Below are 24,097 nucleotides of genomic sequence, written 5' to 3' on the forward strand. Positions count from 1 at the left end.
TTTTGAATAAAGCTGCTTGTTCAAAGGCACTGCAAGCCTTGCAGTCGTTCAGTGAAGCTAAAATCCCATCTACTTGCTACGCTATTAGTGAAGACATGAAAAGACGCTGCAAATTCTTCTTTTGACTGTTGGGGTTGGCAAACACTGCTGATTTTCTCTCCGCATTATGTTATTTCCAGTGGTAAAGTTAACTGTAGGTTTAAACAGCAGCAGGGCTGCCAATGGGGGTTGGATGGTTCTCAGCCCAGCTTTGTACGATTTTATGTAATATGTAAATCCTTGATAATTGCCTTGTTCTTCAAAAGTTGTTGGCAGTGTTGCGCTGTCATTTTGTGGGGTCTATGGGACGATGGCACTCTGAACTAAATTCAATTTAAATTTTCAATTTCAGTTTAATATGACTTATAGAGCGCCAAAACATTGCACGTCTCATGGCGCTTTACAGAGTGTTAAACAATCAGAGAAGGCCCTATGAGTAACAGGAGTGAGGAAAAACTCTAAGGTCTGTTTACATGATAAATGAATAAGTTAGTTAGGTGTATAGAAAAGAACATGTGTTTAAAGCCACATGAGGTGTATATTACAAAGAGGTGGGATGGTTACATATCCAGTATGATAATGCATGAATCTTATTTAGTGTCAGAAAGTTCAAAAAGTCCAGTGTAGAAAGTGAATTGTCCAAGGGGATTAGGAGTTGTCATAAGGCAAGTAGTGGGTCGTTAGGCTGCGCGGGCCAGAAATCCTGGCAGGGGGACAGCAATCGGCGATGATAGGGCAGTTGTAGGGATGGGACTTCAGGTGAGATGAGGGCCAAACACAAGGGTGGCTGGTGAGTGGTAATGGTATACCTCACAAGTGAGGTAAGGGGGGAGAGAGGGATATAGAGCGGGTTAAATAAGTATATCATTGGCACTATATTGAATGAGAGTTGAGAGAGGGAAGGGGAGAGGAGGGGTTGTAAGGCTTGACACATGAAAGGTCCATGACAGCACTATGCTATAGCAGCATAACTAAGGTATTGTGAAGGGTAGTCAACACCAGCGCAGGTATGGTTCTCCCTACAGTTGCAAAATATGTATTTTATACTGTATTTTTAACTGGCATAAATACCACTCAAGGCTTGCGCCCTTGACACTACATGTGGATTTGTTTACAAGCCCAAGGATAGGAACCGGCAGAGAATCTCAGAAGAGCCATGTATATATAACATGGTTATCTATCTATAAAGCAAGAAGTGTCTGTGTGTGTGTGTGTCTGTGGCACGCATATCTCGCTGACCGTTTGTCAGACTGACCTAAGATTTCGTATGTGGCTCGCGCGTGGCACAAAGGTGTGCACTCTCGATTTTGAAGATTTTTGAATGCATATTTCAAAATATGCTTATTTACGTAGGACGTTTATCGCTGCACTGCACTGTTTCCAAGGGGACCAGTTTAAGGGGAGCTCCACCCCATGGATCGTGTACTGACAGTAGCTAGGTCCAGAGAACGGGCTCTGCTCAAGGGGGCAGGCGAATTCCCGGAAGTAGAAGAATCGACGTAGGCTGGAGGGACCACCTCTCTGCTAACTCCCATAGAAGTACATTCATTCTATGATTTTTTTGAAATACCATAACTTCATATAACATATATCCTGTGCCGATATTGTAGCTTCTGTGTAATCTACATAAACACTACAAAGGCAAAACAGACTCCACTACCTCGTCCGTAACGTTGGTTACCCGTAAGAAGAATGGTTAGCTTGTTCGGTTGGAGGGAAGCTAGCTTTGACGTAATCTCTCTTTCGCGCCGTAGGGAGATAACCGTATTGTTTGGATAAGAAGCTCAGTCCACCTTACTGTCTATGACGGTAACTCATAAACAAAACCTAGCATACACGACCGTATGTAAGGTAAAGCATTACACAGAGGCAACCTAATAATAATAAAAAAGTAAACCTATTTTTTTTTTTTTAAACGGCACTAATCATTTCAGAGGTTTTAGATGGATTGACCGTAGGTCGGAAAAGTGGAAAGAAGATTAGCTTCAAGGCTATAACTTTTTTGTTTTGTTTTAGCATGACTGTTTTTGAAGATGATCATGTGTGGTAGCTTCAACATTAACACGACTTGGTGAGGATGATATTAATAATACATACATTTTGAAGGCGAAGGAAGTGTGAGAAGAATTTCTGTGTATCTATCATATGAGTTACAAGATTCAGTTTGATGGCTAACGTCACGAAGTTAAGTGTGAGTCTGCGCAGTACTGGGGGGACCAACTGAAAAATCGTTCTATTTGACTCAGTGCCCTCCCATTGAAAACGACGGAGTCTGTTCGTCCATTTCTTTTACTGTCTATGGCTCTGCTAGGTCTCACCAGAAGGGCTCTGGTCTCACTTTGATGATAGTCAGTCGCAATTTAAACAGATTACTCGGGAACCGCTTGTGGGTTAAAATGCAAGATGATTATCATGCCTGACCTCAACAATAAAGACTCCCTGTATGCAGTTTGCTTGCATAAAATGATTACTTGCAACAACACGCCAACAAACACGGGTATGTAGTGACCACTCGAATAGCCCAGGCTACTTTGGATTTTCAAGAGACTGACTAAAACGACAATTCCGACTGCAAGGTCCCAAATTGAAACGAGCGATAGGCTAATGCCACATAGCTAACGTTAGACAAGTTGCAGACTGAGCGACGGCACTTATCACGCCATTAAACACGGGTATATAGTGACCACTCAAAATAAAAGTATGTGCAAGCTTCGAATAGCATTAGGAAGTTATTCAGTAAGCTATACACATTTAGACTTAACTCAAAACAGTTGTCATTATGTCATTCTGATCTGTAGAAATGTCACATGCAGCCATGCCTAAATTTATTAGAGGCCACATTAATTATAGGCTAATATATTATAATATTCAGTATTCATTATTGAATGCTTAGCTGGAATGATGTTTCCCTATCATCCTATTTTTAAAGCAGGCATACCTGTGGGCATGTAATTGAGCTACGGGTTTTCTTCAGGAATGGCATGTTTGAACGGGCACTGCACTAGTATTATACAATTCCATACAAATGGTAGGCTTAGGCTATTGTACAGTTGCCGTAAAGCATTTCCTGACTCTGGGTCTGGGGAGAGAGAAGTTGCAAGGTTGGTTCTCTGTAGAAGGGTATGGGTATAGTTGCAGAAGGTGCGACATTTTCCCTATTACAAGTTAGTTTACCATTATATGTTAACAGGGTTGGGTAGTAACGGATTACATGTAAACTAGATTACGTAATCAGATTACAAAAATCAAGTAACTATAATCAGCCCAGATTACAATAAAAAAAAAATGTGTAATCAGATTACAGTTACATTGTTGGGGATTACCTGATTACATTTTATCATGCAAACAATGCAACTTTTTTATGATAGCCTGGCTATCTTTTAATTTGACAAGCTTCGGGCTTGCCGGTTCGATCCCCGACCAGTAGAAAAAATGTGGGCGGGGGAAGTGGTTGAGCACTGCTCTCCCATGCCCACATCTACGGCTGAAGTGCCCTTGAGTAAGGCACCTAACCCCTCACTGATCCCCGCTGTAGCAGGCAGCTCACTGCTCCGGGTTGGTGTGTGCTTCACCTCACTGTGTGCTCATTGTGTGCTTCACTAATTCACGGATTGGAAGACCAAATTTCCCTCACGGGATCAAAAGAGTATCTATACTTATAACTTACATACTGTTGGGGCAGGTCTCTCGGCACACTGCCTGATCTTTTCCTCCTAATCTTAATGTAGCCTCTTGTTTTAGTGTTACCGTTTACTTTGAGAAAGTCACCAGGTCCCCCTGGTTGAAAAACATCCCAAAGAATAATTTTCTCACCCCCACAATTGAAATGGATATGTCCCTGGGTCAAAAAAATCCAGCGAAAGCTAAATTCAGTGTCCAGGTGTGCCCTTATAAAGGTTAAGCTGAGTTGTGCATGTTTGGAGAATAGTGATCCATGATGACTAAGTGATCAATTTTGGGATGGGGTGAAAATTTCAACCACCAAAACACCACCCCCAAAGTGGAGAATAGCTATAGAAATGTATTAGTTTTGGGTGTTTTTCAGACAATGGGACCTGGTGACCTCAAAGTAAACACTAAAACAAGCGGCTACTTTAAGATTTTTTGAGGAAAAGATCAGTTAATTCACACAGGAATGCTTTACTCAGAGCAAAGATATTTTTTTAGCTGTAATGAAATAATAAAAAGAAAAATAGAATGAGAATTCTTTCATCAATTCAGTGGTGGTGTCTTTTACTTAAGGGACATATTTATTGAAGTAATCTAAAAGTAATCCTAAAGTAATCAGATTACGTTACATGTTTTTGGTAATCCAACTGATTACGTTACTGATTACAAAAATTGCCATGGAATCTGTAGTCAGTAATGGATTACATTTCAAAGTAATCTGATCCAACCCTGTATGTTAAGGTAAGAAGACTTTAAAGACACCATTTCTAGGTACCCTTACCCTAGGTATGGGCCAGCATTATAAAACAGGAATTGTGAGATCAGGAGTAAACAAGTGTAATGATTTGTTACGTGCCCATGGAAAATGTATGGAAGATGTATCCAGCAACAGCCACAAAGCCTCCTTTCAATAATGGAATACCCACTCGTACGTCACTTCAACAGTTATTCAAGCAATGTGTTGAAGCATTGATCTAGCTGACAGAAAGGACTCCAGTCGTTTTGTACAAAACTAGTTTAATACCACACAATCTACAGAAATTGGAATGACTTGTTCTTGGCACAGTGGGTTGTTCAAGGAACTAGAGTTTCTGTGGATCAGCATTTTTTGCAAGGGGTTTACAAAAGTTTGTCAGGAAGACTATTGATTAACTTACACACAGAAAAGTTAATTCAATGTCACACACTAAAAAAGACCATCACAAAGTAATATAAAAAGCACTCCACAAAACACTTCAAAAAATCAATATGTTCAGTTATTTTTGAAAAAAGGGCTGACTGCTCTTGAAGTGTGCAGCCTGTGTTGTTTTCTGAAGTTTGTCTGTTCTTGACATCCTGTTACAAAACAGAAGAATGGGAGAGTGTCAAAGCTTGATTTTCAGTGAATGTTAGATATGCTTCACGGCAAGTTTGTGATCCTATTTATCTCAAAAAGAAGCCTTACATTCAACGTTTCACACAGGCTCACCTTCTCAGACACAAAAACAACCAATAATTTAAAACATGTAGGCCTATTATAAAAAAAAAAAAACAATAACCAATAAGTGGTGTTTTAAGTGTAAAAAACACTAGGAAAAGAAGGAGGTGTGATTCGCAATATGATTTAAGATTATGCAAAACATTTAGAATTTAACTCTGAATGTGTTGAAATGCAGCTCTGATGTTTCTATAAATATCAATATCAGGGCTAACATCTTAGTTGCAGTTGAATGATCAGCACTGCAGCACTTGAGTCATCAATATTCAGTGATATGTGGAGATGTCTGACACTTCACTGCCAAACAAATGTAAATCCTTTCTTTTAGTGTTCAACCCAAAATCCATGCCTCTACAAGACTGAGATGCAGAGTATGTCTAGAGGTGATTCTAACAGGGTTCCCATAGGTCATGGAATTTCTGGAATATCATGGAATTTTATAAAATCTGTTCCAGACTGGGAAAGTCAGGAAATGTTATCATTTCTGGGGGGAAAGTCAGGGAATTGTCACAGCAGTTTAAAATGTACTGAAATGTACTTGAAATTTTTGTCCAGGGAAGTAATGTTAATGTACCCTTCATTATATAGTATGTCATGGAAATTATGTTTTTTTGTCAGGGAAAAGTCATGGAATTTAACATTTAACTTAGAGTGGGAACCCTGTTCTTAGGTACATGACATGTTAACTTTTGTTTTCCTCTTAGTCCTTAGTACAGATCATTTTACCACATGTGTTTCACTCCTCAAATTAGGGGAGCATTTTGTATACCACAAAATAAAAAAAAGAAGGAATGTGCTTCACTGAATAATGTTAACGTTCTCCCCTATCCCGGTCAAATACCTCGAAATGAGTTCTAACCTGCTTTAGGATGCCGCTTCCTCATCTTCTTTCGGCTTGCCCTCTCCCTCGCCCTCTTCCACTCCAGCCTGAGTCATGAGATCAGCGATGTTCTTCTCCAGGTCGTCAATCCGTGTGCTCATCTCATCAAGTGGCACACGCTAAGGAAGATCACCAGGGTGTACATGTGCAACATCCAAGAGAAAGTTAATCCTGAGAAACGTCTCAACTGCCGCTACCTCCTCTTTCCCTAACAAAGCACCACAAGCTATTCCTGGTTTACTGACAAACCTGGGTAAATTAACTTAGACTAAGCGGTACACCAGACAAGCGGTTTGACACTAAATCACGTACTTGGAATGCTTAAATCCTTGAAACAGGCTTACCGGTATTCATCCTCACAAAATGAGTAGTTTTATGTAACATCTGTTAGAGTGTTAATCTAGACTGGCTTTATTTCTACACTCCAAACTCTCAACATTTTGACTTCCTCTACAGAATGACCATGGAAGAGACGTCCCATAACGCCTGGTCTGCTAGAGCAAGGGTTTTCAGCTGATTGTCAACCAGGAACCACCATTCTGACTAATTATGTAACCCCAGGACCACCACTGAATAAAAATACTGATTCCCACATTGCAGCTACATTACTGAATCCATGGTCAGGGACCACCAGCAATGTCCTCACGGACCACAGGTGGGCCACAGACCACTGGCTGAAAACCCTGTGCTAGAGCATAAGCAAGAGGTTTTTTTTGTTGTTGTTGTTATTCCTCATTTTTATTTTTACAATATTTTAAACAGGACTGCACATTTCCACCTGTCTCCCAATCACCATTCATATACTAGGGCAACAACTGGTGAGCTAGCTAGCAGGCTACTAAAGAAGGAATGTCCTCTACATAGAAAGGATATTTCTGCCAATGATTTGATCGGACATAGTCTGGAACTTGTCTTGCATCTGTTGCAGTAACGTCTGAACCTGCGAAGAGACAGAGAGAAACATTCAGAGACCAACGACAAATGGGCAAAAGAGCATGTTCATTCAAGAAAAGCAACTTGGCATCTTTATATAACCAAATAAGCAAGTGAAATAACACGCACTAAACAAAAGCAAAAGTAGATGAGGGCATCATCCGTGCTAGGTTATCATTCATGCAAGCAAGCAACTGCAACTACAACTTATATATCAGCCATTCATTTGACATTCAACGCCAAACAGCGAACTAGCTTATGAGATAAATCGTTAAGCCAATTAACAAACCGAATTATCTCGTTAGCCGTGCAGACGAGGTTTAAGGGGATGTGTCTGGGATTTAATGTTGAGCTTTACACACAGGCCTAACCATTCCAAATGTAGCTAAAGTTAGTCAGACAACCGATAATTGTATTATCCTTGAGAGACTAGGATGCCTAGCTATGAAGCTAGCCTGCGCTAACATTTTCAACTGGCTATGGATAGCTAGAGATATAGCCTATCTAGCTAACTTGCTTGGACAAATACTTACAACTGCAGTCAGATCCTGGGCAGATTTCGAATCTGTATCGCCACCTGATTTTTCCATCCTCGATTGAACAAGTTACTAAACCGACAAGCGAGAGTTTGATATATAATTGTATCGGCAATGTCCTAATGTTGTGCTAAACACCAGCGCCGAAGCTCCACAACAACCTTATCAGCTGATGAGAAAACACGTTTCAGTGATATCTCGCGAGATTATATCAATAGCAACAATGTATCAGTACGTTTACTCGTCTATGCTGTTTTATCATAATAAAACTGCCGATAGGCTACTAAGTTCAGTTCAGTTTAATGCTGTTTGTCGTGCTTGTGCCTGGGATCATTTATTGAGTTGTATAGCCTACCATAGACTGTTTTTGCACATCTTGGAAATATGAAAACTAACATAAAGTGGCTGCAAAGCAAATTAAATAAATAGCCAAATAAAATAAAATAAATGTGCTATTTAGGCTATGGCTCTACCTACATCCATGACTGTTATCGATTTGTTCAAGGTAGGATAACTGATTAAACAAAATTGGACATTTTGACAAATTAAATATTACACCCATTTTACACCAATAGGCCTATACCAATATAGTGTCAGTGGTTTAAATTGTGGGTGGTCAACCAAACAACTTTGTCTTTATCTCTCATCGTTCATAACGAAGCTCTTCTTACATGCGGGTGGTGTGGTTGCCTGTCCAATACGTAGTAGCCTACGAGTTGTCAAAAGAAACTGTGCCTGCAAGGTAAGTCTCCCATGAAGTTTGGTTAGCGTCAGATTCAACTAGTTGATAGCTTACTGCTAGTATTTTTACACTTCAAGTGGCATCTAGCTTCTTTGTTTAAGCGTCAAGGTCTTGGGTAAAACAGTTTTAGCCAGACTGCGGTTACAACCAGTTACAACTTAACTTTACTACAGTAGGCGTAGCACGCGGTTGTGTTTTTGGATCTCGTTTAGAAACCTTGTCTACGTAAACTTGTGTCGTGTGCACAGTGTATAGAACTCTCACTGCATGTCCTACGCGAATTGCCAAACGGTATGATGTTTTTATGATCGTGGTTTTATGGTAGATGATAGGTTACAATATTTCATTCTATCGCGTGCGCCACGTGAACGCATTGGTATTTAGTAGACTGTCATCAAAAGCTTGTGAATCACTGCCATACCTTCCTCCTTTCAAATAGGCTAGGTAGTTGGACTGTTCTCTAGCTTGTTGTTGCATACATAGGCACTGCAATTTCTTCCAATGACAACCTTATGTCGCCAGGTGCGGTCATCCTTCTGCCAAAGGGATTTCGATGAGAGTTGCTATTCTTGGACCAGGATACATTACTCCTGGGATTAAAGTATACTTTGCAACTGCCCCGAGGGTCTTTTTCATAGTGCATCCGCTCTTCTTCCAAAAGGACTGCCTGTCCAAGTGCAGAAATATGCACTTGGACTATATGTTTTCAAGAGACAGAAATTGCATACTCTATATAATATCAATAAACTTCAGCAACCATTTTTGGTATTTGGTATGTTTGGACTTGTGGATGTAGCCTACACATCTGCTGAACAAAGGGAGGACTGAGGCGTGTTCGTCTAAGGGACAACCCAACCACCCTGCGGAATCCGGGAATTATGTAACATCAGGATTTACCATTGGCACTGTTGGCTACTGTAAACTTGAGTCTAAAAGGTGTGGCGGAGCAGACTGCATTTGACGGGATGCGCGTAGCTCGTCTTATAGATAGGAAATGTAACGAGGGTTCTGCTGAGATAAAGAACGGCATTCTGTTATGCATGCGTTAATTGTCGTAACGCATGCATAACAGCATTGCTTGAGAGAGGAATGACTTTAAGAGAATGCCAATTTTTGCATGTATTATTTAACCATGGAGGAAGTTGCAACTTAAAAGAACACTTAAGTTGAAGTATATCGTCATACTGGACATATGTCTGCCCTCATACCACCAGACAGCTGCGCTCCTCAGACGAACGACGTCTAGCTCTACCACCGGTACGCTCAGGCCAAACCAAACTTTTCTCATCTGTTGTTCCTCGCTGGTGGAACACACTGCCAGTTCCTACAAGGGCAGGGACATCCTTCTCCATTTTCAAAATACTCCTGAAGACCCAGCTCTTTAGAGAACATCTCCTCTCATAGCACCACTCACAACAAGTCTTGCTGATCCTAGCACTCACCAGCCGTCTTGAACTGAGACGTAACAGCACTCACCGATGCACTTATTCTTACTGTACTCCTAAAATTGTTGAGAATCGCTTTAAAACTTAAAATTGTTACCATGTTGTAAGTCGCTTTGGCTAAAAATGCGTCAGCCAAATGTAATGTAATGTAATGTAATGTAATTTTGTAAACCGAGGCCTGTGTTAGAGGCATTGTGCAAGACTCCCATATCCCTTCCCCTTGAATAATCTCCTTTAGCAAACATTTTCAGGTTTGCCATCTACAGTTGACTGACACAGCAGGGCAGGTGATATCATAGTAGGGTGTTTCCAAAACAGGTTGCCCTGAAGATGTAGTTTGTTAAAGCTGTTTTTAGCCATCCTGAAGAAAATGTCTGGAGCCACACAAAGTTGTCATCAAACCACTTTGTCACACTCAGGTGGTTCTTGTCTACCACCCATAGATAGCATAACTGCTGATACAGTATTTTATATGCTTTGACATCTGCTGAGTAACCAGATCCGTAGCCTAGTTTTTCAAATACTGAGGTCAAAAAATACATTTTGAAAAATAGCATATAACTCTCCTGTTGTGTTATAGTAAAATTTGACCAATTAAAAAAAAAGTTATCTCAAAAATATTGTTAGAGGAACCGTATGTAAGAAATGTATTTCAATTAATCATAAAATGGCCCTGATATGTCACTAGACATTAAGAAATCATGTTAATTTCAAATACTTATATCACTGACAACAGTAGTCCGGCCAGGATATTGTCATTTAAAAAGTAAAGTTGCAGCCCTCAACTGATGTTGATGTTGTGTTTTGTCATGTCATGTTGTGTTTTGGCCTGATGCGCCACCCTCTACCTATCTACTAATCACGAAGTCAGTGTTTCGGCATCTGGGTTGGCTACCTTGAGTCAGGGGGGAGGGGGAGGGGATACACCACTCTACAGTAATTTGAAAGTGATTGCAGTACCAGTTTTGGCCACAATCTTACATATGGTTCCTTTAATTCATTCTATCAGGAAGCTCGATGACTTTGATACCATAGGGTCTCTGAACACACAAAACAAATTTGCTTTGCTTCTATGCCAACCCCCACCGGAACCCCAATAGTATCTTTCCCTTTCTGACTTGCATGACCTCAGGTCAAAGACCCCTGCAGGCCAAATGAACGTTCAAAACTGGTAATATCCAATAGAACTTAAGTTGATACAAATGTCTACAACATTAGATGATAATATATGTGTTACTATGGATTTATAAGAAGTTATAATGCAGCAGTAATTTTTGACCAGAAAAATAAAACTAGTAAACATGACGCACATGACAACAGGAGAGTTCAATTATGTCTTCTGGTGAGGTTTGTGGAAAGACATGGACAGATTGAGACTTCAGATTCAGTAATCCATTCTTGATAATGGGGGATGTAAACTGTTGAACTGAACCAATAGGGCCTAGTCTACTATAGCCTAGGCTACCTGTAGGCCCAACATTAATTACAGTGTGTGTGTGTGTGTGTGTGCCTGCATGCGTGTGTGTGTGAACTTTTACAGTGTGTGTGTTAACCTTTTCAATTACACCATACCGGTATTTCTGCTGCTTCAAACTTTGCAATTTCCACAATACTGTGCTCTCGTTTTGAGAAGTCAGATTATAGCTGCGACTATGTGTCACGTGATGCTGAGTTTGCAGTGATATTTGTTTTGTCAGCTCTATTTTCACTAAATAAATGAAACGAAACCTGAACAAAAAAATACAGAGTACATGTGAGTAACAAACTGTCTTTGAAAATCAAGCAGAAAACAAACGTCTTTTACATTTTACATTAGTTTAAATTTAGATATTACCTATGGGAATACCTGTGGGAGTAGTTTATGTCTTGGGAGTATTATAAAACTTACAATCCTGATCAATTGCCACTGTTTTACAATCCTGATCAATTGCCACTGTTGGCAATCTGAAATTTGAAATTACATTCTGTGTATTTTGTGTAGAGTAAGGCGAGCATGGTAAGGAATGGTTTAGGAAGGGGAGCTCGTAGTCAACTTTAACCTGTATTACCCTTTTAAACCATTAAGAATGTTGACTGGAAGAGGTAGTGAACACTCAAGTGACCTTGCAGGGGAACATTCCAGCAAAGATCCTTGATTACTCAGCTTCAACCCTTTCTGATTCCAGTTACTGGTAATAGTTACTTCACCAAGTGTTCTAGAACTTCAGGGAAGCCTTCTAGAGAAAGATACATTCCAAAAAGACAATACTCAATCCATTTGTTTCCATTGATTGCAAATTTCTATGGTGTGTTGACCTTCTATGCCAGTCAATGGGTTTTCTCAGATTAATGAAGTAAATATTGTAGATTGTATGTATTTGATTGGTTGTTCTTTCTTACCTCAGAATTTCTTTGTCCTTGAGCTACATGTATTTGTGCAGTGTTGGTGCAGTCATAGTTTGCTTTTGCAGATATTTCATGAGTAGATTTCCCAAGACTAAACACAGTTGTGTGGAATTTAATATAAAGCTACTGACTTGGTAAAGCAAAAAAACCTGAAAGCCCTCTCTTACCAAGAAGGAAAAAATGCCTATGCTAATCTGCTGTGGTCTTTTCTCTCATCTCTGCAGTGCACCAGGTCATGAAGTCCCAGCACTAAGACGGAGCAGGCAGTGTAAGGCTACAGGATGGACGGTGGAATGGATATACACGAGGAGGACGCTGAGGCGTCGTGGGGGCTGCTCTCATGGCTGGCCTCCAGCGTGATGGTGTTTGGTGGCGCCGTGCCCTACGTGCCCCAGTATCAGGAGATCCAGCGGAGCGGCAACACAGAGGGCTTCTCCACGCGCGTCTGCCTTGTGCTGCTCATCGCCAACATCCTGCGCATCTTCTTCTGGTGAGGCCTTACATATGGGCCAAACCACATGATTTTTAGCCTAATTTTGGTTTGATTTTGGTGAGGCCTTAACTGACCGTGGAAAAATAAGACTTTCCACGGGGTATGGACAGGCTGAGGTGTGTTACTTGTAGTCATGCCAAAGCAAATCAGGTTAGGTCATCAGTTTATGATATTGCATTTTTGTCTGGTTTAGACTTCACAATTTTAGCCCGATGTTTCCGTAATTTTGTTATGGCTGACAAATTTTCAGCATTGGGCCTGAACTAGCTAGTCTAGCCAGTCATAATTTGTTTTGTTTCCGGAAGTTGAACTACAGAGAAAAAGAGAATGCAAATACTAAGGTGCTTTACCATTGGCTTGTCATTTCAAACCAAATGAGGTGAGGTCATCAAATCATCGCATTATTGTTTTTTTAATACATTGTAAATATTGTCTCTCTGAGTAATCGTGAATCTAAGTAGACTTAATCCATGTGACTTTCTGGAGTAAAATATTTGTTACAACTAGAGTTATAGGCCATAAATGAAAGGACAACCAACATCAGCATTCGTCCTTTCAATCTTGTGATGGGAGGATTACAGTAGCATAAAAAGCCCAGTAACAATATGAGTCAGATGCTGTGTCTTTTGGATGCAGAAATTCATGCAAAAGATTCTTTGTACATGTGATATAGTGTTTGATGTTCCACAGGATTTTTTCTCTGTGTGTATTTATGCAAAACCACATAGAGCTTGTGTATGCTGGCGGCTGTGCGTGTGGTTGAGCTGCAGGTTTCTGTGCAGGATAGGGAAGCAGTTTGAGCTGACCCTGCTCCTGCAAAGCCTAGTGATGATCCTGACCATGCTCGCCATGCTCTACCTCTGCTGTAGCATCCAGGGCACCAACCGGGTCACCACCAAACAGCACCACATCTCAGGTAAGACCCAACCGCAAACACAGTCACCACCAAAACAGCACCACATCTCAGGTTAGACCCAACCGCCAACACAGTCACCACCAAAACAGCACCACATCTCAGGTAAGACCCAACCGCCAACTCGGTCACCACCAAAACAGCACCACATCTCAGGTTAGACCCAACCGCCAACACAGTCACCACCAAAACAGCACCACATCTCAGGTAAGACCCAACCGCCAACTCGGTCACCACCAAAACAGCACCACATCTCAGGTTAGACCCAACCGCCAACAGTCACCACCAAAACAGCACCACATCTCAGGTAAGACCCAACCGCCAACTCGGTCACCACCAAAACATCACCACATCTCAGGTAAGACCCAACTGGGTCATCGTGAAACAGCGCCACATTTTAGGTAAGACCCAACGCGGTCAAAACGACACATCATCACATCGCAACCAAGTTGGCACCAAACAGCATCACATCTCAGATCAGACCCAAACAACAACCAGGTTACCAGTGAACAGCATCACATCATTGGTGTGACTGAACATCCTCTCTCAAACAGCTCAACTCTGTGCCCATCTTGTAGATACCAACCAGCCTGTCTTCTGTAAAATGTGCATCATTGTACAGCATAGACAGTCTGTTGGTGCACATATCTAACACATTGTAGTGGCTGAACAAGCTTCCACATAGCTGTATCAGTTAACACAAGGTAATCAGAAACGACGCAGCATCAGCATAAAACATGACAGACAGGAACCAGTCGGCTATCTGATATCATTACATGATAATGCACAGATAGAATACAGAAATGTTTCTGTGGTCACACTTTGCCAAAAGAGGGTGCTGTTGGTGAAGGTATCACCCTTTCAGCACCTTGTAAAGACACACACACACACACTCACAGACAATCTCTCTCTCTCTCTCTCTCTTTCCCTCCTCGACACACACTTGCCTTCCATTTGACTTTGCACTCTGTCTTGTCCTCCCTTAACCCCTCTGTTTTTGTGATGGTTATCGTTTCCTCTCTCATCTCCAGTGTCTGAAGTACTGTCCCATGATCTTGCCGGAGGGCATGATGAAATTGATGATCATTTTTATGTCTCCTGTATGTCAGCTCTGCGGGCTAACGGAGTTAACATCCATTTAAATGGATGGGGAAGGGCGCTGTTATTGCCTTATGAGAGATGGAGCCGACAGTCTTGTGTAGAGACAGTGTCTAGTCTAGCCTGAGGCTGTTTTTCTCTCCGTCTTGTCAGTGAATGCAGTTCTCTCCGTATCGTCTCTGCATGTATGGGAGGGGTGGTCTGGGTAAAGAAAGTTACAGTAGGGAGACGATGACACAAAAAGGAGTAGGTGTGTGTGTGTGTGTGTGTGTGTGTGTGTATGTGTGAGTTGCTGTGTGTGCATGTGTGTGTGTGTGTGTGTGTGTGTGTGTGTGTGTGTGCATGTGTGTGCGTGCGTGCGTGCATGTGTGTGTGTGTGTGTGTGTGTGTGTGTGTGTGTGCGTGTAAGTGGATGTGCGGGCATGCTTGAGTTTATTGTTTTGATTTTATAGTTTTGATTTATGGCAAATTCAGCCACCAGTTGATTGGCTCTCGGCCTGTTTTGGAGACCGACTCAATCTAAGTCAGGCTTTTATGAGCGCACAGTCGGGGAAAGGAATCGGATGATGAAATCTTGTAATATCCCTGTAATAGAAAGAGAAAAATGAATACGGAATTAGGCGGCTGTCTAATTTACCTGTCATTTTGATTAATGGTAAAAAAAAGAGTTGACTTCCTTAAGCACTCTATGGTGAAACTTTGACTTTAGGGCTTTGGTCTATGTGTGTGTGTGTGTGTGTGTGTGTGTGTGTGTGTGTGTGTGTGTGTGTGTGTGTGTGTGTGTGTGTGTGTGTGTGTGTCTGTGTGTGTGTGTGTGTGTGAACAATATTCCTGGAAAACTAATTGGAATACAATGTCACATCTGTTTACGTTCTTTAGGAAATACTGTGGCAGACAAAGTTTATGTTAATTCATGTTTCTGTGTGGATCACAGAGCCGTATCATATCTCATGCATTCACATTCCTGGTTCTCTGTTATATGAAGTGGGCCTAAAGCACTGCTGCCTCTCTCTCTCCCTCTCTCTTCCTCTCTTCCTCCATCACTCTCTCTCTCTCTCTCTCTCTCTCTCTCTCATGCCAGCACATTTTTCTGGGGGCATGGACTCTTGCTCTGATCCTATCTAACCAATTTGTTGTGGGTTGTCAGCGCAACTTGACATTTACTTGACCGAAAGAACTTCTTGAGCTTGAGTGGTCATTTATTTATGTATTTATTTATTTATTTATTTGATTTGTTCATTCATTTATTAACGCTGCACATCCCCACAGTCAGACCAGTGCAGACAGAATGTCTGTGTGTGGAGTTGTGTGTAGTGCAAGGTGGCCTTTTAATGCAGTGCTGAGTGTTGAGCCAAGTGTCTGGGAACGTCACTTCTATATGGAGGGTCTCCCCCATTTTGTTTTATGCTGCCGCTGGCTCTGTGTGTGTGTGTGTGTGTGTGAGAGTGAGTGTGTGTGTGTGTGTGTGTGTGTGTGTGTGTGTGTGTGTGTGGTGGTGGAAGTGGTGGGGGGCGGGGGGTGTTCAGGGTTGGGTATCTGGTTACAGCTGTGGCCATTTGGCTGACCCCAGAATAGACCCAATGAACAGCCCGTCCCAATAACCAGAGACATGCGCAGAGCAGAGCAGAACAGGGTGAACTAGTGCTCAGCACCACCACAGCTGTCCTCGAATGCCTCCATCAAAACACACACACACAAACACACACACACACACACACACACACAGACACGCATATGCACATACACACACACACATTCACACATACACATACACACACACACACACACATTCACACATACACATACACATACACACACACACACACACACACACACACACACACACACACACACACACACACACATACAGATACAGATACACACACAGACACAGACACACCGACACACCACACACAAATGCACACACACTTGTACAGTTTACTCTCACACACACATGCACACAGTAAATAAGCACAGTTCCCTATGACAAATGTGTTTATTCATGTCACTGATATGTTACTATATATGCTATATATCACATTCACAGAATGTGTGAGTGTGTATGTGCATGTGTTGTGTGTGTGTGCATGTGCTGTGCATGTGTGTGTGCCCACCTCCATTCTCGGTCACACGGTATGAGCACAACACCTCCTACGCACTAGATTAAATTGCCAACCTCACACCTGTGTGTTTCCCTGGAGTGTGTGTGTGTGTGTGTGTGTGTGTGTGTGTGTGGTGTACAGTAGATTAATGAGCATCCCCCTCTGCTCAGACTCCATACATCATCCAGTCGATTCACATCACAGCCTCGGTGCTGTTAACTTCCAGTGCCACTCACAAAAGGGTGCCCCATGGTCACCTGTGTGTCTGACACACTCACACACACACACTCACACACACACACACACACCTAACACACTCACAAAAAGGAATTACTTGGTATGCACACACTCACACACACACACACACACACACACATACACACACACACACACACACACACACACACACACACACACACACACACACACACACACACACACACACTGGAACCCCTTGGGGTTGTTCATTAGAAGGGCATTTTATTTTGTCCTGTGCTGCTTGTTTGGTGAGTGAACAGTGGAACATGGAAAAAAACATATAACACATACATATAGGAAACAACACAAGGACTAGTTTTGACCTGCCATGGACGGCAGGGGATAGGGAACTCAATTAACAAGTGTCTTTACATTCTGACTTTCCATAGTCTTAATTCCCTGAATGGGTCAATCTGAAATGGAAGAAATCATCCAGCCAACGTTGAGAGAACCACTAATTACCAGTTACAAGTGCAAGTCCCATTTCTTCTTTTAATCTCTCGCCAACAACAAGGGTGGTGTGACCCCTCGTCATGTGCCCACATGCATTATCTCTCTAGCACAGTACAACACCTCCCTCCGTGTGTTTGTGTGTGTGTGTGTGTGTGTGTGTGTGTGTGTGTGTCACTGCAGTGGATGGCTTAATTGTATTGCACTTGTCTGTTCTTAATTGGCCCAGTGTAAAGGCATTGATTAGCTGGAGAGTGGTGCTGCTACCTGTGCTATCCGGGGGCCTAATTACTTGCCGATGGCTTTGTTACCCAGTTTTGTCCCATGGCGCCTCTCTCTCCTCTGCCACCCTGTCGCCTGCTGCCGCCCCACAGGCTCTGTGGTTCACTGAGCGGGCATGGCGCTGGCAGAGGACTCCAGCGGACACAATGTTTTGTTTTGTTTTTGGTCTGAATGAATTAGCAGCATTGCAAATGCCCACCTGATTTCAAAAACATTGCTATGCTGCTGGGCGTAGCCAGCTCACACAGCTGCTTAGTTAGCAGGGAAGAGAGATCTCAGCGAACAGAGCCGTCACCCTGGGAAAGAGCTGCTCTTGATCCAGCTGCTATGTAAACAGGAAATGACAGGCCTTATCAGGGCTCCTCAAGCCCAGAGCCGAGCGAGGAGAAGAGAGGAGAGGACTGCCAAACTGCCCGTGGGAGTCGCCCCGAGCTCCTGGTTAATGATCGAAGCGCTCGGAGCTTTGAATGTTGTTGTGCTTTTTTAACAAGACTGTGCTATGGTCATACTCCAGTGGCTTGCGTGGGGGAGTGTGAACAGGTGAGCTCTGGGAGGAGAAGACGTGTGTGTGTGTGTGTGTGTGTGTGTGTGTGTGTGTGTGTGTGTGTGTGTGTGTGTGTGTGTGTGTGTGTGTGGGTGTGTGCAGTCATGCAGCAGTGATGACGGGGTCTTATCAGGCCCTCCTGCTCGAGGGCTCTCCCCCCTGTCAGCAGTTCACCGGCCCACTCATGCATAGCTCAGTTGGGGAATGAATGACTGTGTGTGTCCTGCAGTATCAAAAGGTTATTTAATGCCTCACCCTGCTTCTCAGGAGGGTGTTCTATGAGCTTTACAGGTTATGGGATGAATGTGTGGTGAGTGGGTTAGGTGAGACAGCTGATTTAGAGTTAGGACAACATCTCAGTTATCAGTGTCAGATTAAACCATCAGAGTTGAGGGAAGGAGGGAGATTATTGAAAAAAAAAAATCCCCTCATGTCTCAGACACTTGAGTAAGAGTGCCCTCTTGTGGCCACAGCTGGCACATAAAATAATTTGTTTTGTATGATCCATGTCAAGCTGCGTCTCTCAAGTGAGTTCCTGTTTATGTCACTCTTCCTCTCCATGGAGATTCACAGGTCATACTGAGGTGATACGCTTTTTAGGAAGCCCAGGGAACTGGCCACTGGGTGGAGTGTGTGTTGGGTGGTGGGCCTGATGTTTGAATGCTCTGTAGCAACTTCACGCCATGCTGCTGTTGCATGCTGGGACAGAAGTGTCAGTCAGTGTTATCTCTGGCACACAGCTCTGCAGCGTGGCCAATCAGGTGTGAGTGGCGTGTGTCTGGCTGTGGTGCAAGCGGCGTGTGTGGCAGCATTTACATATGGAAGCTGAGGTGTAATTAAAGTACAGATAGTGATTTAATTAGTGTGTGGAATTAGGATGGCTGGTTATTGATGCCATAAATGCATCACGCTTCAAATGATGATGAAGCGTGCCAAATTTGGGAAAGTGGTATTTTTACTAGAGGTTGGTTGGGAGTGTGTGTGTGTGTGTGTGTGTGTGTGTGTGTGTGTGTGTGTGTGTGTGTGTGTGTGTGCGTGCGAGCACACGTGCGTGTGTGCGTGCGTACGTGTGTGTGTGTGTGTGTGTGTGTATGTGTCTATTTGTGTGTCCTGTGAGAGAGGGAGTAAGAAAACTTTGTAGTGTTTGTGACTGTCTGTGCTCTTTTGCCAGTCAGTGGTGTGTGTGTGTGTGTGTGTGTGTGTGTGTGTGTGTGTGTGTGTGTGTGTGTGTGTGTGTGTGTATGTAGTGTGTTCTGTTAGCACTGTAATCTAGTGTGACTGCTCTCCTTCTGTCAGTCAAAATTGAAGGAGCTTGTGACATGGGACTTATAGTGGGAGGTTGTTTTTAGGCTGGCATCGTCATCATACAAACACACACACACACACACACACACACACAATACACTCTGTCTGCTGCTGCCTTCTTACCCACTGAAATATTTAGAGCACACAATACATCACTGACCCTGTAGTGTGCTTTTGCATTTATATCTATATGTGTGTGTGTGTGTGTGTGTGTGTGTGTGTGTGTGTGTGTGTGTGTGTGTGAGAGAGAGAGAGAGAGAGAGAGAGAGAGAGAAGGAGAGTTAATGAAACAGAGTGTGTTGATTTTGAAAAAAACAAAATAAAACAGCTTTATTTTTAAGCCTATTTGTGTGTTGTTGATGTGGCCCAGCAATCTGTGTGTGTGTGTGTGTGTGTGTGTGTGTGTGTGTGTGTGTGTGTGTGTGTGTGTGTGTGTGTGTATGCATGCTTGGCGTCCTTTCATCAGTGGGGGCTGCTGCCCCAGCGCGGCACCTCTTAAAAGAGAAAGAAACTCGTCGGGGCCCGCGGTTGCTGTCGGTGCCGCAGTTATTTGTGGGTTTGTTTATTTATTCATGCTTCCTCTTTGACCCGTACGCTCCGGTTCTGTCAGCGCGGTGCTGTGTGGCCACGCACGCTGGTGAGTTTGCGACAAGCCGGGTGACCTGTGAGCTGGTCCATCAAAGTGTGAAGTGTTGCCAGTGTTGAGCGGATTGATGGTGGCTCCTTTAATGACACGCCTGCAGATAGGTGCATGTCTGTCTGAGTGTGTCTGAGTGTGTCTGTCTCTGTGCTTGTGTAAGTGTGTGTGTGTGTGTGTGTCTGTGTTTTTGTTGATGTTATTCTTCCTCTTGTCCTACGTAGTTTTTCCTTCCCTCATGATGTGTGCTTCCTGCATCCATTCTCTCTCTCTCCCTCTCTCTCTCTCTCTCTCTCTCTCTCTCCCTCTCTCACCTCTTGTCACCACACCGCTCTTCTCTTTCCAGTCTGTCTATCTTGCTCCCTTTCCCCCCCCTGTTGGGCTTCTCTCTCTCTTTCTCTCTCTACCCCTCTCTTTCTCTTTTTGTTTTCTTCCCCTCTTCTCCCACTCTATCCATCTTTATTTCCTCATCACCCTTTCTCTCTCTCGTCCTCTTCCTCACCAGCGTCCCCTGTGCTCTGAGGAGTTGGGCAGTGTAGGGTCCCCAAAGGCTTCCCTGTGACCGCTGTAGCTGAGCAGGCTTTCTCTTTCTCTCTCTCTCTATCTCTCTCTCTCTCTCTCTCTCATCTCAACTCTGCATTTTAACCTCTCTCTCTCTCTACATCAGTATTTTGTGTGTGTGTATTCACATCAGGAACATCTGCTGAGGAGCTACTTCTATCTTTCATTGAATCTTTTCACAAAGCCGCTTCCGACACGCATGCGACTTGCATGAAAAACTGGCACCCCTCCTATTCACTAGCTGGCCCCTCCTATTCAGGAGCACAACTCGAGCCGCACCTGAGATGCATCACAGAGGCAGTGTGAAAGCTCTAACCTGTTAACATGGGTGCCCAGATATAAAAATGAATGGGTAATGTAGCCTCCATGAACACACCATGTATCTGGTGTGCATGATACCGTTTTGCTCATTGTCTCTGTCTCTCTCCTTTAGTCGTTCTCTCACTACCACAGCACCAGTCATTCTCTCTCTCTCTCTCCTTTAGTCGTTCTCTCACTACCAAGAGTCATTCTCTCTCTCTCTCTCTCTCTCTCTCTCTGTGATTGTCTCATTAGTCTAAGCATCCCCAGGCTTTAGATGTGATCGTCCCCTCTGCTACCCTGTACGCTTGCAGGCTTTCCAATGCTTTGTACTGTAGCACAGTGAAAGAGAGGAGAGTGGAGGAGAGGAGAGGAGGAGAAGAGAGGAGTGTAAAGGCAGGCAGGCAGAGAACCCCTCTTGGCGGGTGTGTGCGGTTACCCCAGCAGACCCATTAAAGCAGTGCTCCAGCAGCCATCAAAGGGGCCTGGGATAGGATAGCGGGCGGTGCGGTGCGGAGTGGTGTGGTGCGGTGTGGTGTGGTATTAATTTAATTACCACATAGAAAACACTCTCAGCTCTGCTGGGCTGTACTGGAGGAGGCCTGTGATTTGTTACGCTCAAAAAAACTGCAGCGAGATGGCGGGGAGAAAGTAAAAGTGTGAGTATGTGTGTGTGTGTGCATGTGCATGTGCATGCATGTGTGTGTGTCTGTGTGTGTGTGTATGTGTATGTGTGTGTGCATGTGTGTTAGGGCTGTAACAATACACCAACCTCACGATTCGGTTTGTATCACGATTTTTGACCCACGGTTCGATACGAATCTCGATTTTTCTTTTTTTTTTTCTTTTTTTTTTGGGGGGGGCTAGACATTTTATTAAATAACATTTTAATAGCCTCCCTTAGAACACCAGAGGATTACAATATAATATATCTATTATTTTATATCCTGATATAAAAATATTTTTCTGAATGACTGATATTTATGACAGCACACTTTATGCAGATTAGCCTATAGCCTAGGCCTGCTATTTTTTATTACAACTCTACCTCTTTAATTCAGCTGTCTGGTTGAAGCCTGGAAATATTGTAAACAAAGTAGCATATAGCTTAGCCTATCATAGTCTAATGATTGGACTGTTCAGTTTCCCCATGTGTGTTTAAGTTTCAAGGTAATACTTGTTCTCCTTGGGACAGGCCCTTTTGGGCAACGTTGGTATTGAGATGATCAGTCAACTTCAATGCAAGAGTTTTAAACAAATATGTGCAGCATGCTAATGATGCTAAGCGGATTTAATAGTAATTTAGCTAGTCATCTATGCGTCCTTGCTTTCACGATTGTGAATGTTTAATTTAAGTCGCGCGTGTTCATTGAGCAGGAGAGGGAGGGAGAGTGAGAGGGAGGGAGCGCGAGAGAGAGCGGGGCAAGGAGAGGGGGTTTACTTCTATACTGTTATTTATTTGTTTTTGGACAACGTAGGCTACCGATAAGTAAAGCGGGTTGCTTTTGCGGCCGCATAAGCTGCAAAGCACTGCGTGAAACACTCGAAAGGGTGTGTTGCGATTCTGCCTTTTCACACCGCAACACAGTATCGTGGATATGAATGTCGCGATTTCGGTTTCGAATCGTAAATCGTTACAGCCCTAATGTGTGTGCATGTGTATGTGTGTCTGTGTGTGTGTGCGTGTCTGCGCGCGTGTGTCTGTTTGTGTGTGTGTGTGTGTATGCATGTGTAGGCCTTAATTAAGTGTGCTTGCAAAGCAGCACACTTATTGTTCTTCTTAATAATACTCTCCCATCATGATATTTAACAATAATGAAAAATTTAATTTGAATACCATCAATGTGAAAATAACTGTACTACGTCAGCAATAAATAGCTAATGTTCTCCTTGCCATTTCAGTTCGTAAGTCCATACTATCCCATGGCTGAGCAAGGATTTCATGATTGGGTAAGGCTGACCATAGACATTGAGCATACTTGGAAGGCATTGTGATATGTGTGTGTGATGTTTTTTTTGCTTATGCACCCTCACATTGGAGTCCCGAGTTCAAATACAAAATTTGGTATCGATATGTGACAGCGTTCCTGAGATATGGACGACTTCCTGTTTCGGAGCTTCGCCGCCGATTTCGTTTGGCTGTGACGGGCAAACGATTTCGAAAATCAAAAATCCTTCTGGTAACTTTTGTGAGGCTTGGTCCAAGGATAATGTACGTCAAGTTTTGTGGCGTTCGGACCAAATTTGTGACCTGTGAAAATTTAGTTTCGCTTTCTGTTCATTCCAATATGGCGGACGAACGACACACCTACCTGACGTCATCTTCCGCGAGCAACTTACACCGGTACTAAACGGACGTTTTAAAGTTGGAACGGTGTCTCTGTCTCAAAGGGCCTAGGCGCTAGAGCTGACAAAAAATTAGGGAGACGGAATAATAACTAGACTGCATTTCCGGCGGGAACTGCGAAAGTGTGCTTGCCCTGGTCCGGTCACCAATGTGAGCAGACAGTGGCATACGCTATGCTGAACCTGGCTTGATCCAGACATTGTAACAGTGCCTTTCAGTGTTGGAGCAGTGGCAATATCTCAAAAGCTCTAGGAGAGGGCTATTCAACTATTGGCTTGCGGGTTGAATGCGGTTTGTTGGATTTTACCTGTGGCCTGCCTTCGAATTTAGCTTCTATGAATCAAATCAATAAAATAAAACAACAGCAGTGATTGGCTGCAAAAATAAATAATTTCATGCATCTTGCACCTCTCAAACTGGGCTATCAGGTAACCTAGAGAAAAAAAATTAAATTATGAAATATGACTAAGGCATTAAAATGCTGCTTGTTTGTCAGGATACTTTTTCACTGATTTATTTTAAAAATATGAGCTATGAGTGTGAATGTTATATATTCCATCCCCTAATTCTGTTTTACTGGTTTATTTGACAAATAATCTATATGGATTTGCTCTATAAAGACCTTATGCCTGTTTGGGATTGTTTTGAGAGCCTATTAATGTATCTCAGAATAAAGGAATGTCCACAACATTAGTGATGTT

General features: G+C 43.0%; 2 protein-coding genes across 2 annotated transcripts in view; one reads left to right on the forward strand and one right to left on the reverse strand.

The window, feature by feature from the left end:
• Positions 1 to 4,708: 4,708 nt before the first annotated feature.
• Positions 4,709 to 7,719, reverse strand: hsbp1b (heat shock factor binding protein 1b). Its single transcript, XM_076267638.1, has 4 exons — positions 7,532 to 7,719; positions 6,939 to 7,005; positions 6,045 to 6,174; positions 4,709 to 5,043 (listed from the first exon to the last, which is right to left on the reverse strand). The coding sequence occupies exons 1-3, from the start codon at positions 7,586 to 7,588 to the stop codon at positions 6,050 to 6,052; spliced, it is 249 nt and encodes an 82-aa protein (XP_076123753.1). The 5' UTR covers positions 7,589 to 7,719; the 3' UTR covers positions 4,709 to 5,043; positions 6,045 to 6,049.
• Positions 7,720 to 7,976: 257 nt separating this feature from the next.
• The window catches only part of LOC143103799 (solute carrier family 66 member 2), a 66,233-nt gene continuing 50,112 nt past the window's right edge, over positions 7,977 to 24,097 (forward strand). The window contains exons 1-3 of the mRNA XM_076267624.1: positions 7,977 to 8,276; positions 12,331 to 12,596; positions 13,382 to 13,515. Coding sequence (XP_076123739.1) covers positions 12,388 to 12,596; positions 13,382 to 13,515 — 343 coding nt within the window. The 5' untranslated portion in view covers positions 7,977 to 8,276; positions 12,331 to 12,387. The remainder of the gene's footprint in view (positions 8,277 to 12,330; positions 12,597 to 13,381; positions 13,516 to 24,097) is intronic.

The sequence above is a fragment of the Alosa pseudoharengus genome, unplaced genomic scaffold, assembly GCF_046254945.1.
Source record: "Alosa pseudoharengus isolate Yale_2024_CS ecotype anadromous, Long Island Sound unplaced genomic scaffold, YU_APseudo_1.1 YU_APseudo_1.1_scf_10, whole genome shotgun sequence".
Lineage (NCBI taxonomy): Eukaryota > Metazoa > Chordata > Actinopteri > Clupeiformes > Clupeidae > Alosa > Alosa pseudoharengus.